At 44.2% G+C, this 13,726-nt stretch overlaps 1 protein-coding gene across 9 annotated transcripts in view; it reads right to left on the reverse strand.

The window, feature by feature from the left end:
• The window catches only part of TAF5L (TATA-box binding protein associated factor 5 like), a 522,668-nt gene that overhangs the window by 143,400 nt on the left and 365,542 nt on the right, over positions 1-13,726 (reverse strand). The window contains exon 6 of one of the 9 annotated variants that reach the window (XM_069234943.1): positions 615-669. The exons of the other annotated variants lie outside the window; for them this stretch is intronic. Within the exon in view, the coding sequence (XP_069091044.1) occupies positions 634-669 (36 nt within the window). The 3' untranslated portion in view covers positions 615-633. Of the gene's footprint in view, positions 1-614; positions 670-13,726 lie in introns of those variants that run through there. 9 annotated transcript variants of the gene reach the window in all.

Here is a 13,726-nt window from a genome sequence, read left to right on the forward strand (position 1 = left end):
GAGGTAGAAAGTGGATACTTTCCGAACATGAAAAATCATTTTTCTCGGTGCAGCCTTTGGGCCAATAAGATTATAGGCCATACATGGCAAGAGCTCACACTGAAAGGGATTAATCAGGGAGTATGCTGGCCTGGCTCCTTAGAGAGGAGACTGCAGGCTGTACTATCCTTCATATTGAGGAGTCTAGCGAACCGCTTGTGTTTGCGCAGGAGGAAATTTATGTAGTGTTGCTGCATTCCTACAGCACGCTACATGCCACTGGTGCAGGGATTGATGAATCAGAGATGTTACACTACATTGCAGATTCTTCCTCTCCGATGCTCAACTCGTGGTGGCTGAACAAGGGGGGGGGGGCAGATATCACGGTGCAGGAGATCCGGGGAGCCATCAAGGAGTTGGCCAGGGGAAGTCCCTAGAACAGATGGTCTGCCCACAGAATGCTACTCTACTTTCTTGGCAGCAACTGCCCTATGACTAGTGAACGATTTCAATGGGTGAGACTCCTTAGTGTGCACCCACCTACTTTGCGCGAGGCATTAAGAAGTAATCTGTTCACTGGAGGTGAACTGAGTTCTTTCTCAGAGCTCAGAGTTGTACAACATACCTGCAGTGCACTTTCTATTTCACAGAGCTTTAACCCGGCTGGATCAGCAACTGGTGGTGTAGATGCTGAATTAAATAAACAGACAAATGGCATAGGCAGCTTTAAACATCAATTCATAGGACCATGCATTTACAAATAACATGCCTGGCCTGATAAGAGGAACATTTGCCAGAATGTTTATGTATGAAAATCACAAAAGTGTTGAAACACAGTTATCCAATCATAATAGACAAAAAGGTGATTTCTTCATCGCAATGGGCATATACATAGCATGATGTTTATTAGAAGGTGCTGGAGTTAAACAAACATTAAGATTTGAACCAATCACAGTAAAACAACATTTTGTGATGGCAGCGTGATACAAGATGACCACAAGCATGACCTTCACATTACTCAAATGGTTGGAACTTTCCAAAGTGTCAACTAAATAATTTCTTCACAACCCCTGTCCAGATTTATGTGGACATCCAGATGTCAGTTGCTGGGCGAACGAAGCAATGTATGTCCTGTGAAAGTGTCTTTTAATCAAGCTTTGCATTACAAGCTAGTTGTCCGGGTACGTTAGTATATCTGGGGTCATCCCAATTCTGAACACACTTTGCAGGCCTTTTTCATCACCGAATATCACAAAAACGTGAACAAGACTAGATGGATTCCACATAAAATAAAACATGCTTCTAAAGTGGAAGACGGGTTTCCTTGGAAACCCCAGAACATGACTGCCTCTGTTACCATTTTCTAATTTCTGGAATAACCAAGGCGATTATCTTACTTTTAAGGGGTGCTCAGGTGGACCTCTTGCCTCTATGGCACAGATTTAGGTCCAGTGCTCTCTGACTCTGTCTTGGAGTCTATACCGACATCTACACGTAAGGTATCTCAGAATGCTGGGTTTAAACTTATTCAATTTTACTACCTGCACCAGGCGTACCTTACTCCCCGGTGACTGAATACTATGTTCCCTGGGGTGCTAGGGGACTGCCCTTGTCGTGCGATGGAGGCTGGGTTTTTCATATGGTATGGTCCTCCTGTCATATAGGTGATGCAAGGGGCCACCAACAGACAATTTGATTGTATTTTGCAGCTCTATTTGCTGATCCAACACACGTGTAATGAGGCTTGGAAGGCAAGTGACTGGTTCACAGATCTAACTCTAACACCTGCCAGGTGAAAACTAACAATGAGTTGGAAATCTGCCTCTGGCCGCAACCTTCACAGGACGCAACACTGGTGGCTTGCCCACATTTGGATAGTCAAGGGAGGATTAGAGACACCGAGTCATTATCACCTTTGTCCCCCTTCGTCACCTGCACTACTCGTGCACTCCCCTTCTATCCCTACCGAGATTGGGTTTCTTACTTCCCCTGTGGAATAACATTTGGTGGTCTAGAACCAGTTTGCTTGTGGGATGTATGAGCTATGCTGCTGGCTATGGTGTCGGGGAAGAGAAGGGTGGCTGCTGTGCGCCTATGGCCCAGGGTGGCTCAAAGGGCCCCTGTCCATGTAACATAGGAGTTATTCCCTGTTTGGTAATGACTGTATGTACTGTCTTCTCTCGTTCTCTGGTACCCATTATGATGGACTCCTACACTTCTTACTGTTGATCTGATAGCGGCCACCCTCCTGGTTTACTGAGTTTTTTTTGGTGTTGATGCAATTGTCTTTGTTTGATTTATTTAATTTTGACTATTGTGTTGACAATGTAATAAACAGATTAAAAAACAGTAGAGATTTGACTTTCACACTAGGGCTTCTGAACTGTTTTACTGGGCTTTACTTCATGCCAGAACACACAGAATCACTGGCGTGTCTCGTGGAGGAGAGCAGATGTAGCCAGGGCACGAGCTCCATTCTTCTTGGAGTTGCTTCTTTTAATCAAGATTATAATTGTATTTTATTTTTCTATCAGGCTTGCCATTATTTTTGCCATTGGAAATTCTTAGGAGAACAAATGAGATTACTTAACAGCACTTCTGAAAGAACGTGTGTCATTATAAAAACACCAGAAAGCAGATTTCCCTCCAGAATGATAGTCTTCAACCATTGCGTCGGTCCCCTCCAGAAATCCCAAGTAGCATAAATTGTTCCATTGAGAGCAACCTCCAGCATACTTTGCTTTCATTTACAATTTTTCAGATGTCAAAGCTAGCTGATCCATTAAGTTCTGCAGCTCCCTGACTGTGTCTTCCTAGGCAGAGATTTGTTCCTCGCTCATGTAACCCTTTCAGTCACATTATGGAGACCTTGCCTTAGCAGAGCCACATCAGATCTTGCTTCTCCAATCTTGTTTTCAAGAGCAGAGCAACTCTGGAATCTTGTATGGCATGCAGGATCACGTCTGTGGATGCTGAGGGGGTTTGGTGTTGATGCCTGGGGACTCCTGCGTTTTCCAGTCCATCCCTGTGGGAGGAATATAAATTTTGCATATTTATCCATTTTACCCTGCTTGAATGTTACAACTGATTTATATTTAGTCCTGGTTCAAGGTATATCTAAGCTGCACACTTACTTCAAAATTAGTTCTGCAGATAGTATGCCTTAATTAAGTGTTATCCCTCAAGTTGGATTTCACAGAATGGGGTCCTCAGTAGCTCACATCAATAATTTGTGCTTTTATTCCCTAGACCAGTCCTGTTTGCACTTTTACTGCATAGCATGCTCTGAGGTGTCAAAGCAGAGACACAGATCACCTCCACTGCGTGGGTGTGGCACCACTGGAAACAGTTATGTCATATTTTTGAGTGGAAGGTACTCTACTTTGCCTTATCTGCATCTTCTCATTTCAAACTTTGTCTCTTTTCCTCTTTTAATCATGTACCAGGTCGCATCAGGCCATGTTTATACAGGAAGTTTTGAATGAACATATTCAGCCTAGGATGCTTAGGTCTCTACTTGCATGGCGGACACAGTTTATAAAGTGAATTTAGGAAAACTCAGTCTGTCCGTAAGCTCACGTAAGCTCAAGGTGCACCACAGCACAAATGTTGTGTTGCCAAGTCTATCAGGCTGCCAAGTGAGTCTTCTCAAGCCAGGAGTTAAAAGAAAGAATAATACTTTTGTGGCAATAAGACAGTGTCACATTGGCTCCTCCAGCATGCTTGTATTGCGGCATACACATGCCACAGGACGCACAAGCAGCCAGCAAGGTAGAGTTACCCTGCCAGCAGAAGATCAGAGTGCACTGTAATGTAGCTAGCAAGCTGCTGAGTCAACTGAGGCTGTTCTAGTATGTTCACATGAGCTGGCTGCGATAAGCAGTTACAGTACAATGAAGGTGGAAGCAGAATTGTACCTCAATCATCCTCTCTGTCCCGATTACCGCAGCGGATATTTGTGTTCGCGCACAAGCTCAGGACCAACTGAGATCACTGTTGTTGCCGTCAAGCAGACTGTCTCAAACAGTAACGGCACCTCATCACAGGGTAATTTCAATGGACCCAACCAGCCTCCAAAGCCTGACAGTTCCCTCTGGGGGTTAGCGACTCTTGCTTGTCTAACTCGCTGCACACTTCAGGGTTAGATCCGCTGCACCTCCCTTTTCCGGAAGACTGCAGGAAGCCTTCAATGGGTGAAGGTGCAATGTTCTATTTCTTCATGCACCAACAGAGTGGTGTAGTGTTGTGAGCCTATATGAGCTAGGACACTTGCGGTTCTAGGCAGACTCAATAGAGGAATTGCGTAACTATTGAGATACGTTAGGTTGTGGGTATCAAAGTTTATGACCTGACCCAAGAGTAGTGTTTGATTGTACGCTGAGGGATAAGAATGCCTGTTACTCAGCTCCGTGTGTGGCGTGGTCATTCACGTGCTCCCAGGCTGGGGAGGATGCTACACCTGGCAACGAGTAGGAACAGAGACTGCTCTTTCAGAGAGTTTATAACAACAAAGCAAGCTATAGTAAGTGCCACGTGTGCCCAAATTGACAAAAAGCAATTCAAAGTTGGCATATGCCCATATATGGCCCTCAAAGAAGTGGAAGCCCTGGAGGAGCAGAACACTAGAACAGCCCACCAGAATCCATTGGTAAGATTGAAAGAAGAAAGACTGCGCCACACCATAATGCACAGCCATCATCGATACAAGACGGCACGTTAAAGGCAGTGTCAACCAGGTACAAATTAGAAAGCTAAAAGCAACGGTGATCAAGTACAAGAAACTGAAGAGCTACCCACAGTTAAGAAAGAAGACAATATATTATTTCAGTTCGGGCATAATTTCTTAAGTGGGAATACACAGCCGGTGCTTTCAGAAGGTACAGGTCCAAATGAACAGCAGAAGCCATCTGAACTGCTTGTACTCTCAACAGTAGTAAGAAAGAGTGCAAAGTACGAAAGCAGCTATATTTCTGAAACCACCACCGCTGTTCAACACCACCAAAAAGCACAATAATGGCACCTGACGGAAAATATGGATAGAGATGTTCAATGACTTCACAGTTGCCCTCAAAGAGGTAGCTAACAAGAAAATCATTAAGTAATTAAAAAACCTTGCGGGTGACGGAGGAAAAAAAAAGTGCTGAAGAAAATCGCAAACAGATGCAATGTTGTACAGCCAGATAAAAGAAGCATTGTACTACAAGTTCAATCCGATGCCCAATGTCAACTATGCAAACTACATGTTCAATCAAGCGAGAGAACAAGCTGATGAAACTATGGATGAGTTTGTTGAAAGACTTGACATGCTTAATAGACACTGCAAGTTTAGTGAATTTAATCATGAAGAAGCCATACACCTCAGTCATCGATGAAAGTTGAGAGAGAGATGCTCAGAGAAAATACTAATGACTGCAAGAGTCAATGAAACAAATTACAACAAGTTGCTGATATGAAAGCTGGAACAGTGAAAAATTAATCTGTGTTGGTCATGAAAAGCAAGCATAAGTAGAAGGTAGATGCACCCAAGTAAATGTCTTTAAAGAAGAAAAAGTTGTGTTTCCGATGTGGTTTTTGATTTGCCCATGAAGGTAAAATGTCCAGCCACAGGACAGACATGCAAAGGTTGTGGGAAAGAATTTTTTTTATAACGGTTTGCAAAGCGAAAGAAAAACCCAATACATCACAGCGAGAAGAGAAAATGGATACCAGATGGTTACACAACCATTCTAGCCACAACCACATGGTCAAAATGCCGCACCAGCTTTGACAAGTAGAAACCCACCAAAGTTAATTGTCATCAAGCTCAACCTGCACAGGCACTTCAACTTCATTATCAAGCACCAGTGGAGACTATGGATGAGTCATGATGATGTCGACCAAAGAACAGCAGGTGCAGTTGAAGAACAAAACACATAGGCAAATCATTAAAGTAAACAACCAAATTCATTTTGACACTGCCTCAAGATTACAACAAAAGTCAATGGTTGCACCATAATCCTTGTCCTACACAGTGGTGCGTCGATCAACATCATGCCAGTCGAGAAGTTCAATAGTCTGTCTCCAGTACCACGCCTCGATCTATCAAACACAAAGGTATACACATGGGCTGTCTCCAAGACGTTGCAGAGTCAAGGGTCATTTAAAGTGACAATGCAACATAAAACAGTATCAGTGCAAGCGCCAATTCACATTCTTCAAGTGACTTCCTTTAGTGTATGCATAATCAGTTTTGTCACTGCTGCTGACATGGGGCTGATATCTCTCAGTTACAACCTTCACACTCAATCCGAAATTGTAAGTCAGTTTCTGTTGTTTCAGAAAGGCTCAAGACAATGAAAGTGTAACTTCACATCAATGAGGACATTCAACCAAAGACATCAAACGCCTCCAACGTATCCAAAATGCCGCCGCCCGACTGATCCTAGACATACCCCGCCGAATTCACATCTCCCCTCACCTAAAGGAACTCCACTGGCTTCCGGTAGACAAGAGGATCACCTTTAAACTCCTGACCCACGCTCACAAGGCACTTCACAACACCGGACCCTCCTACCTCAACACCAGACTCAACTTCTACACTCCAACACGTCAACTCCGATCCGCCAACCTCGCCCTCGCCATCGTACCCCGAATCCAGCGCAAGACATCCGGCGGCAGATCCTTCTCCTTCCTCGCCGCCAAGACCTGGAACTCTCTCCCCACATCTCTTCGCCAGACCCAGGACCTCCTCGCTTTCAGAAGGCTCCTCAAGACCTGGCTCTTCGACCGCTAAATCAGCAGCCCCCCCCCTCAGCGCCTCGAAACCCTGACGGGTACATAGCGCGCTCTATAAATACTATGATTGATTGATTGATTGATTCACCCTGTTGCCCAGCTGCACCCTCAAGTCACTTTCCACTTGCAAGAAGCTGCTGAGAAAGAACTACACATTCTGTTGAAGTATGACATCACTGAGTGCTCCACCGGTCCTACGTCTTGAGTTTCATCAGAAGTGCACTGCGCATCTGCGTTAATATGCGCCAGACCAACAAAACAACCGAGGGACAGCATCTGGTCCACGCAAGCGGACATGATAATGTAGACGAACGGTGCCAAAGTCTTCTCCAATCTGGCCCTGAACAAGGAATACCATCATTTCGAGTTGGGAGAAAATTGCAAGTACTTGACTCATTTTTTGATTCATGTTGGTTTGTTCAGCTACAAAAGGTTGAGTTTTGCAGCGTCCACAGCTGCTGAAATATTTAAGGATGTTATACACTGAATAATTAAACATGTCACACATGCTTTTAATTACAGTGGTTACTTACTGATGCTTTGAGCATGACAAGACTCTTACACAAGTGTGCCAGGTACTTGCTGATGCAGGTTTCACAAAACCAAACTTCAATTCTTTGGGCACATATTCGCTGATGAGGGAATTACTCCTGACCCAGATAAGGTGCAAGCACTGTCAGGTAACTTGTCCCGCACAAAATGTCCCCATGCTGCGATCTTTCTTGGGCATGGCTAGTTATTACTCAAGGTACATCCGTGACTTTGCTATAGTGAGTGCCCCATTAAAGGACTTGACAAAACAAAATATACCTTTCCAGGGGTTGCCTGAATTTGATCAAAGCTTCAAAACTATAAAATAGGCTGAGAACACCACTGAGATTACCTCTTTTGACCCCAAGTTACATACTGAGTTTACAGTAGATGGGAGCCCAGTGGGTCTAGGGTCAATCCTTATGTAACATAATGGTCAGCCGAATGCTCAGCGACAGATTGTAGTGTATGCCAGTTGAAGCCTGTCTGATACAGAACAAGCCTATTTTCAGCTGGAGAAAAAGTTTGGCTGTAGTGTGGGCCTGCAAACATTTTCATGTGTTTCTATACAGAAAATGTTTCACTATCATTACTGATCACCAAGCACTGCTCATTGCTTTTTCGAAACCTGAAAGCCAGGATGCTTCCTTGCACTGAGCGGAATGGGGATTGCAACTGAAAGAGTACAACTATGCAGCTGTACATAAGCTGGGTAAAGATCTAAACCCCGCTGATTACTTCTAATGAGTACCACTACAGCGTCACAGTGCAACATCCAAAACGGCGAAGGAGTGCATCAACTTCCTTGAGACATTTCTGTTTTTACTCATTTACTGTTTGGGTGGGGTTGGCAGACTAGTTGCTGTTTCTGGGACCATTTTAAAAAGGGATGCAGGTGTGGATGTGAAGCTGTTAGTTGTAGCACTTTAGTTAAGTGGCATTTTTGCACAGACATTTTACTGTTTACTAACTTCTGGTGTTTTTAAAATGTGCTTATTTAATTAGATTACCGCTTGCTCTCCAGTCCACAAGGCCTTTTCAGACTGCTGTGGAGAGAGCTGTTTCTGTTTTTACTCACTTCCTGTTTGGCTGGGGTTAGCAGACTAGCTTCTTTTTCTGAGACCATTTTGAAAAGGGTTGCAGGCAAGCCTACCTGCGCCTGTCCGCACCTGGAGGTCACCAGGAGCCAGAACCCCTACATCTCTTGGATCAGAAAACAGGATGGCCCCTAAAATTACGTATACAGCTGATGATCTATTTACGATAAAACATTGCAACAAGGTGAGGCCTTGCAGGACTACTCTTTCAAATGATTTAGAAGGCCCGATTACTTGTCTATGTTGTAGATGGCAAAGTTTAGACGAAACCCCTAAATCACTATTTAGGGCAACTGAACAACCAGACAGTTTTTCTATTCCATCTCAAAATAAGGCGTCGCACCTGCCAATATTAGCAATTCCTGCCGTTTGTTACTCTGAGGCAGCTGAAATTAAATGCCTCCTATTAAACGTTAGATCACTGCCAAAACATTCATTTGAACCATGGGACCTATTTCAATCATTTGCCCCCAATATTGGTTCTCTAACAGAAACCTGGCTAAACGCTGAAGCGACCCCAGACATAGCTACAGCGATCCCAGATAATTATCGGATGATCAGAATAGATTGAGAAGATAGAGTGGGGGGTGGCGCTGCCATAGTATTTAAGGACTCCCTTAGGATATCTCCAACTGATTCTATTATAGCTGATTGGGCTGAAATATGCCTCTTTAGATTTGAACTTTCGGCCAAAGACTGTGGTCGTGGGGCTTTAATCTACCATCCGCCCGGCCCAAAAAAGGAATTTGGTCAGAAACTTGTGAAATTTTTCACTCCATCTGTCTTAGCTTCTCAACAGTTCGTTCTCCTGGGGGATTTTCGCAACAGTTCGTTCTCCTGGGGGATTTTAACTATCACGGTGAAAAACTCCAAGATTCTGAGGTAGCTCAACACCTATCTGATCTTACCTCACTTAGCTTAGTTCAGAAGGTTTCGGGCCTTAATCATAATGCAGGTCATACTTTAGATATGATGTTCTCTAATTCTACCTACTAAACATGCAATAGCCCATATCAGCTAGTATGGTCTTATCATGTGGCCATCTTCTTCCGAATCTCGCTATGTCATAAAGCCAGCAGAGTCAATCATATCAAAACCAGGTTGCAAAGACAATGGTATAGAATTTCTCCATCACCTGATTTTGAAAATGTGACTGATACGGAGTCAGGTTGAGCTAATAACCAAAATGCGCTGATGCTTGCCTTTGATAAGTTAGTCCATTTGCAATCTCTATCTATCCAAACTTTCTCTAACAGGCATTCACCCTGGTTTACCTCTACAATGCGAGAGGAAAGAGCCCCTTGCAAAAGCTAGGACGGGAACAGGCGTAGCTGTAAGGAACCAGAAAGCAAGGAACAGTATCATTCAGCGCTGAAAGAATACCATCATCATTTTAAAAAAGCTAGGAAGATATATTTAGCAAATCAAGTTGACTCGGGTGGTAATTAATCTAAAGAACTATATAAAGTTTTCAATTCCTTTATCAAAACACAAGTCTGCACTCCTATGTTTCAGGCTTCGTGAAACTTAAGCGATTCTCTCACTTCTCATTTTGAAAATATAATTAATAATATGTATGTGAATTTTGCCGCCCCCAAGTAACTAGCAATTAGGCCTTCTGAAATAAATAAGGATACACTAGTATGTACATCTTGACTCGAGCAATTCTCTCAAGAACAAATCCAGCTGGCCCTTCGCAGCCAAACCTGTCTCTCCTCTAGACATATGCCCTCCCAAGATGCCATTTTCTCTAGCTAACAATCTAATACCTGCTGTGGCTTCCCTATTTAATGCAGCAGTTACGAATGGGAAAGTTCCAGCAGCCTGGAAAGCAGTACAAGTGATTCTAGTACAGAAGAATGTAAATATGCCCCTGATGATTTCAATACCTATCATCCAATCTCTTTATTTCCTTTATTGGGCAAGTTATTGAAAGGCCTTATAAACAAAGATTATGGAGTATTTTGAAATCAATCAACTATTGGACCCGTCGCAGTCTGTTTTCCATCCCTTTCATAGTAATGAGACCCCTCTAGTAGAGGTGACGGATCATATTAGATGTGCATCAGATACTAACTGCCCCATCATGTTAATATTACTGGGTCTGTCGGTGGCTTTTGATACCTTGGCACACTACTGTCTGCTCTTAAGCTTAGGGAGTGTGGCACAGCTAGGTTAGCTTTACAGTGGCTAGAGGACTTCCTTTCCAAGACAACTACAATGATTGCTTTAGGGTCCTTTAAATCACGTACTGGGCACTTTGATAAAGGAGTTCTTCAAGGCTCTTGTCTCAACTTCACATTATTTACTGGTTATAACCACCCTTTCCTTCCTTCTTCCTCCAGGAAAACACTGGTTCAGGTATTAATCATGAGCCGTTTGGATTACTACAATGCTTTGCTTGCCTCCATAAATGAGTCCTTGCTGACTAAGCTACAGGTGGTACAGAATATGGCTGTACGTCTTATTTGTAATACGCCTGCAAGAACATCAGCCATTCCGTTATTACATTCCTTCATTGATTACCAGTTAGTAGTAGGATCACTTTTAACATCTGTTGTATCACTCATAAGGCACTAATTGGCAAGGGACCACACTGTTTATCCTCGAGGCCCTGTCACTACTGTCCTATTAGAAACCTGCAATCACATGACAAAATGTTGCTTATGGTTCCCGGAGTTAATAAGAGTAGGATGGAAGGTAGATCCTTTTCCCATACCAGCCCCACTATACAGGAATGCTCTCCCAACTTCTCTTCGTCAGTGTACTGATCATCTCACATTCAGGAAACTACTCGAAACTGTGCTGTTTTAATAGTATTAGTGTTGCCTGGCCTTCTCACAACTACTGAGCTAACACGCTGAGATACCCTGCAGGGTGGGTCACACGCGATAGAAGCACTTTTTAACATAACATTGTGAGGTCCAGTTTTCTAGTAGCCCTATCCGTTTAAAAGATTATTGCTGCTACTAGTGCTCACAATAACATACTACTCCTCAAAGGCATCATTTCAGCTCAGTCGTGGAAGAGGAAACTCAACCTTTTGCAGAAGATTTTGATTTAAAAAAAAGAAGAAGAAAAAAAAAAAAAAAAGAAATGTACACGATGAACTGTGAGGAAACTGTTGTATTGAGAGGCGCGCAAACTGTTATTCCTGAGAGCCTCAAACAGCAAGTCATTGAACTGGTCCATGAAGGACATAGTGGAACTGTAGTCACCAAAAGAGCTCCAAGAGACTGAGTGTGGCTCCCACACTTAGACAAATGAGTTAAGAAGGAACTAGAAGAGTGCCATCTTTGTAACTGCCTTTCTTCAAAAGCATCCGGTGACAATGTCTGATCTTCATGCACAGATTTGGGAAAAAATTGCACTTGACTTTATAGGCCCTTAGAGAATGGAAATCATATCATGGCAGTCATTGATGAATACTCACCTTTTCCTTTAGTACAGGAGTTATCATCAACAACCCAAGGTAAGGTAATCGAGTGATTGGATGACATCTTTGCAGCTTGGAGTATCCCTGTCATTCAGAATTCAAGGAGTTTCTAATCAGACTAAATTTCAAGCATCAAAAGAGTTCACATCTGTGGCCAAAAGCCAATGGTGTTGTTGCACGATTCATGGGTACCCTCAAAAGGATAATTCAACGAGCATTGATGGAGGAAATCAAGTTTAACCAGGCCTTGTTGTAGGAAAGTACCATCTTGCCTGGCATGTTACCCCAATTTTTCACTGTATATATGTTGTTTTAGTTGTAAGTGTGCCTGAATGTGTTACCTGTGTAGTGACTAACTGTCTCACTGAGGTTCTGCTAATCAGAACCTCAGTGGTTATGCTCTCTCATTTCTTTCCAAATTGTCACTAACAGGCTAGTGACCATTTTTACCAATTTACATTGGCTTACTGGAACACCCTTATAATTCCCTAGTATATGGTACTGAGGTACCCAGGGATTGGGGTTCCAGGAGATCCCTATGGGCTGCAGCATTTCTTTTGCCACCCATAGGGAGCTCTGACAATTCTTACACAGGCCTGCCACTGCAGCCTGAGTGAAATAACGTCCACGTTATTTCACAGCCATTTTACACTGCACTTAAGTAACTTATAAGTCACCTATATGTCTAACCTTTACCTGGTAAAGGTTAGGTGCAAAGTTACTTAGTGTGAGGGCACCCTGGCACTAGCCAAGGTGCCCCCACATTGTTCAGAGCCAATTCCCTGAACTTTGTGAGTGCGGGGACACCATTACACGCGTGCACTACATATAGGTCACTACCTATATGTAGCTTCACAATGGTAACTCCGAATATGGCCATGTAACATGTCTAAGATCATGGAATTGCCCCCTCTATGCCATCCTGGCATTGTTGGTACAATTCCATGATCCCAGTGGTCTGTAGCACAGACCCTGGTACTGCCAAACTGCCCTTCCTGGGGTTTCACTGCAGCTGCTGCTGCTGCCAACCCCTCAGACAGGCATCTGCCCTCCTGGGGTCCAGCCAGGCCTGGCCCAGGATGGCAGAACAAAGAACTTCCTCTGAGAGAGGGTGTGACACCCTCTCCCTTTGGAAAATGGTGTGAAGGCAGGGGAGGAGTAGCCTCCCCCAGCCTCTGGAAATGCTTTGTTGGGCACAGATGTGCCCAATTCTGCATAAGCCAGTCTACACCGGTTCAGGGACCCCTTAGCCCCTGCTCTGGCGCGAAACTGGACAAAGGAAAGGGGAGTGACCACTCCCCTGACCTGCACCTCCCCTGGGAGGTGTCCAGAGCTCCTCCAGTGTGCTCCAGACCTCTGCCATCTTGGAAACAGAGGTGCTGCTGGCACATTGGACTGCTCTGAGTGGCCAGTGCCACCAGGTGACATCAGAGACTCCTTCTGATAGGCTCCTTCAGGTGTTAGTAGCCTATCCTCTCTCCTAGGTAGCCAAACCTTCTTTTCTGGCTATTTAGGGTCTCTGTCTCTGGGGAAACTTCAGATAACGAATGCAAGAGCTCATCCGAGTTCCTCTGCATCTCTCTCTTCACCTTCTGCCAAGGAATCGACTGCTGACCGCGCTGGAAGCCTGCAAACCTGCAACATAGTAGCAAAGACGACTACTGCAACTCTGTAACGCTGATCCTGCCGCCTTCTCGACTGTTTTCCTGCTTGTGCATGCTGTGGGGGTAGTCTGCCTCCTCTCTGCACCAGAAGCTCCGAAGAAATCTCCCGTGGGTCGACGGAATCTTCCCCTTGCAACCGCAGGCACCAAAAAGCTGCATTACCGGTCCCTTGGGTCTCCTCTCAGCACGACGAGCGAGGTCCCTCGAATCCAGCAACTCTGTCCAAGTGACCCCCACAGTCCAGT

The sequence above is a fragment of the Pleurodeles waltl genome, chromosome 5 (assembly GCF_031143425.1).
Source record: "Pleurodeles waltl isolate 20211129_DDA chromosome 5, aPleWal1.hap1.20221129, whole genome shotgun sequence".
Classification (NCBI taxonomy): domain Eukaryota; kingdom Metazoa; phylum Chordata; class Amphibia; order Caudata; family Salamandridae; genus Pleurodeles; species Pleurodeles waltl.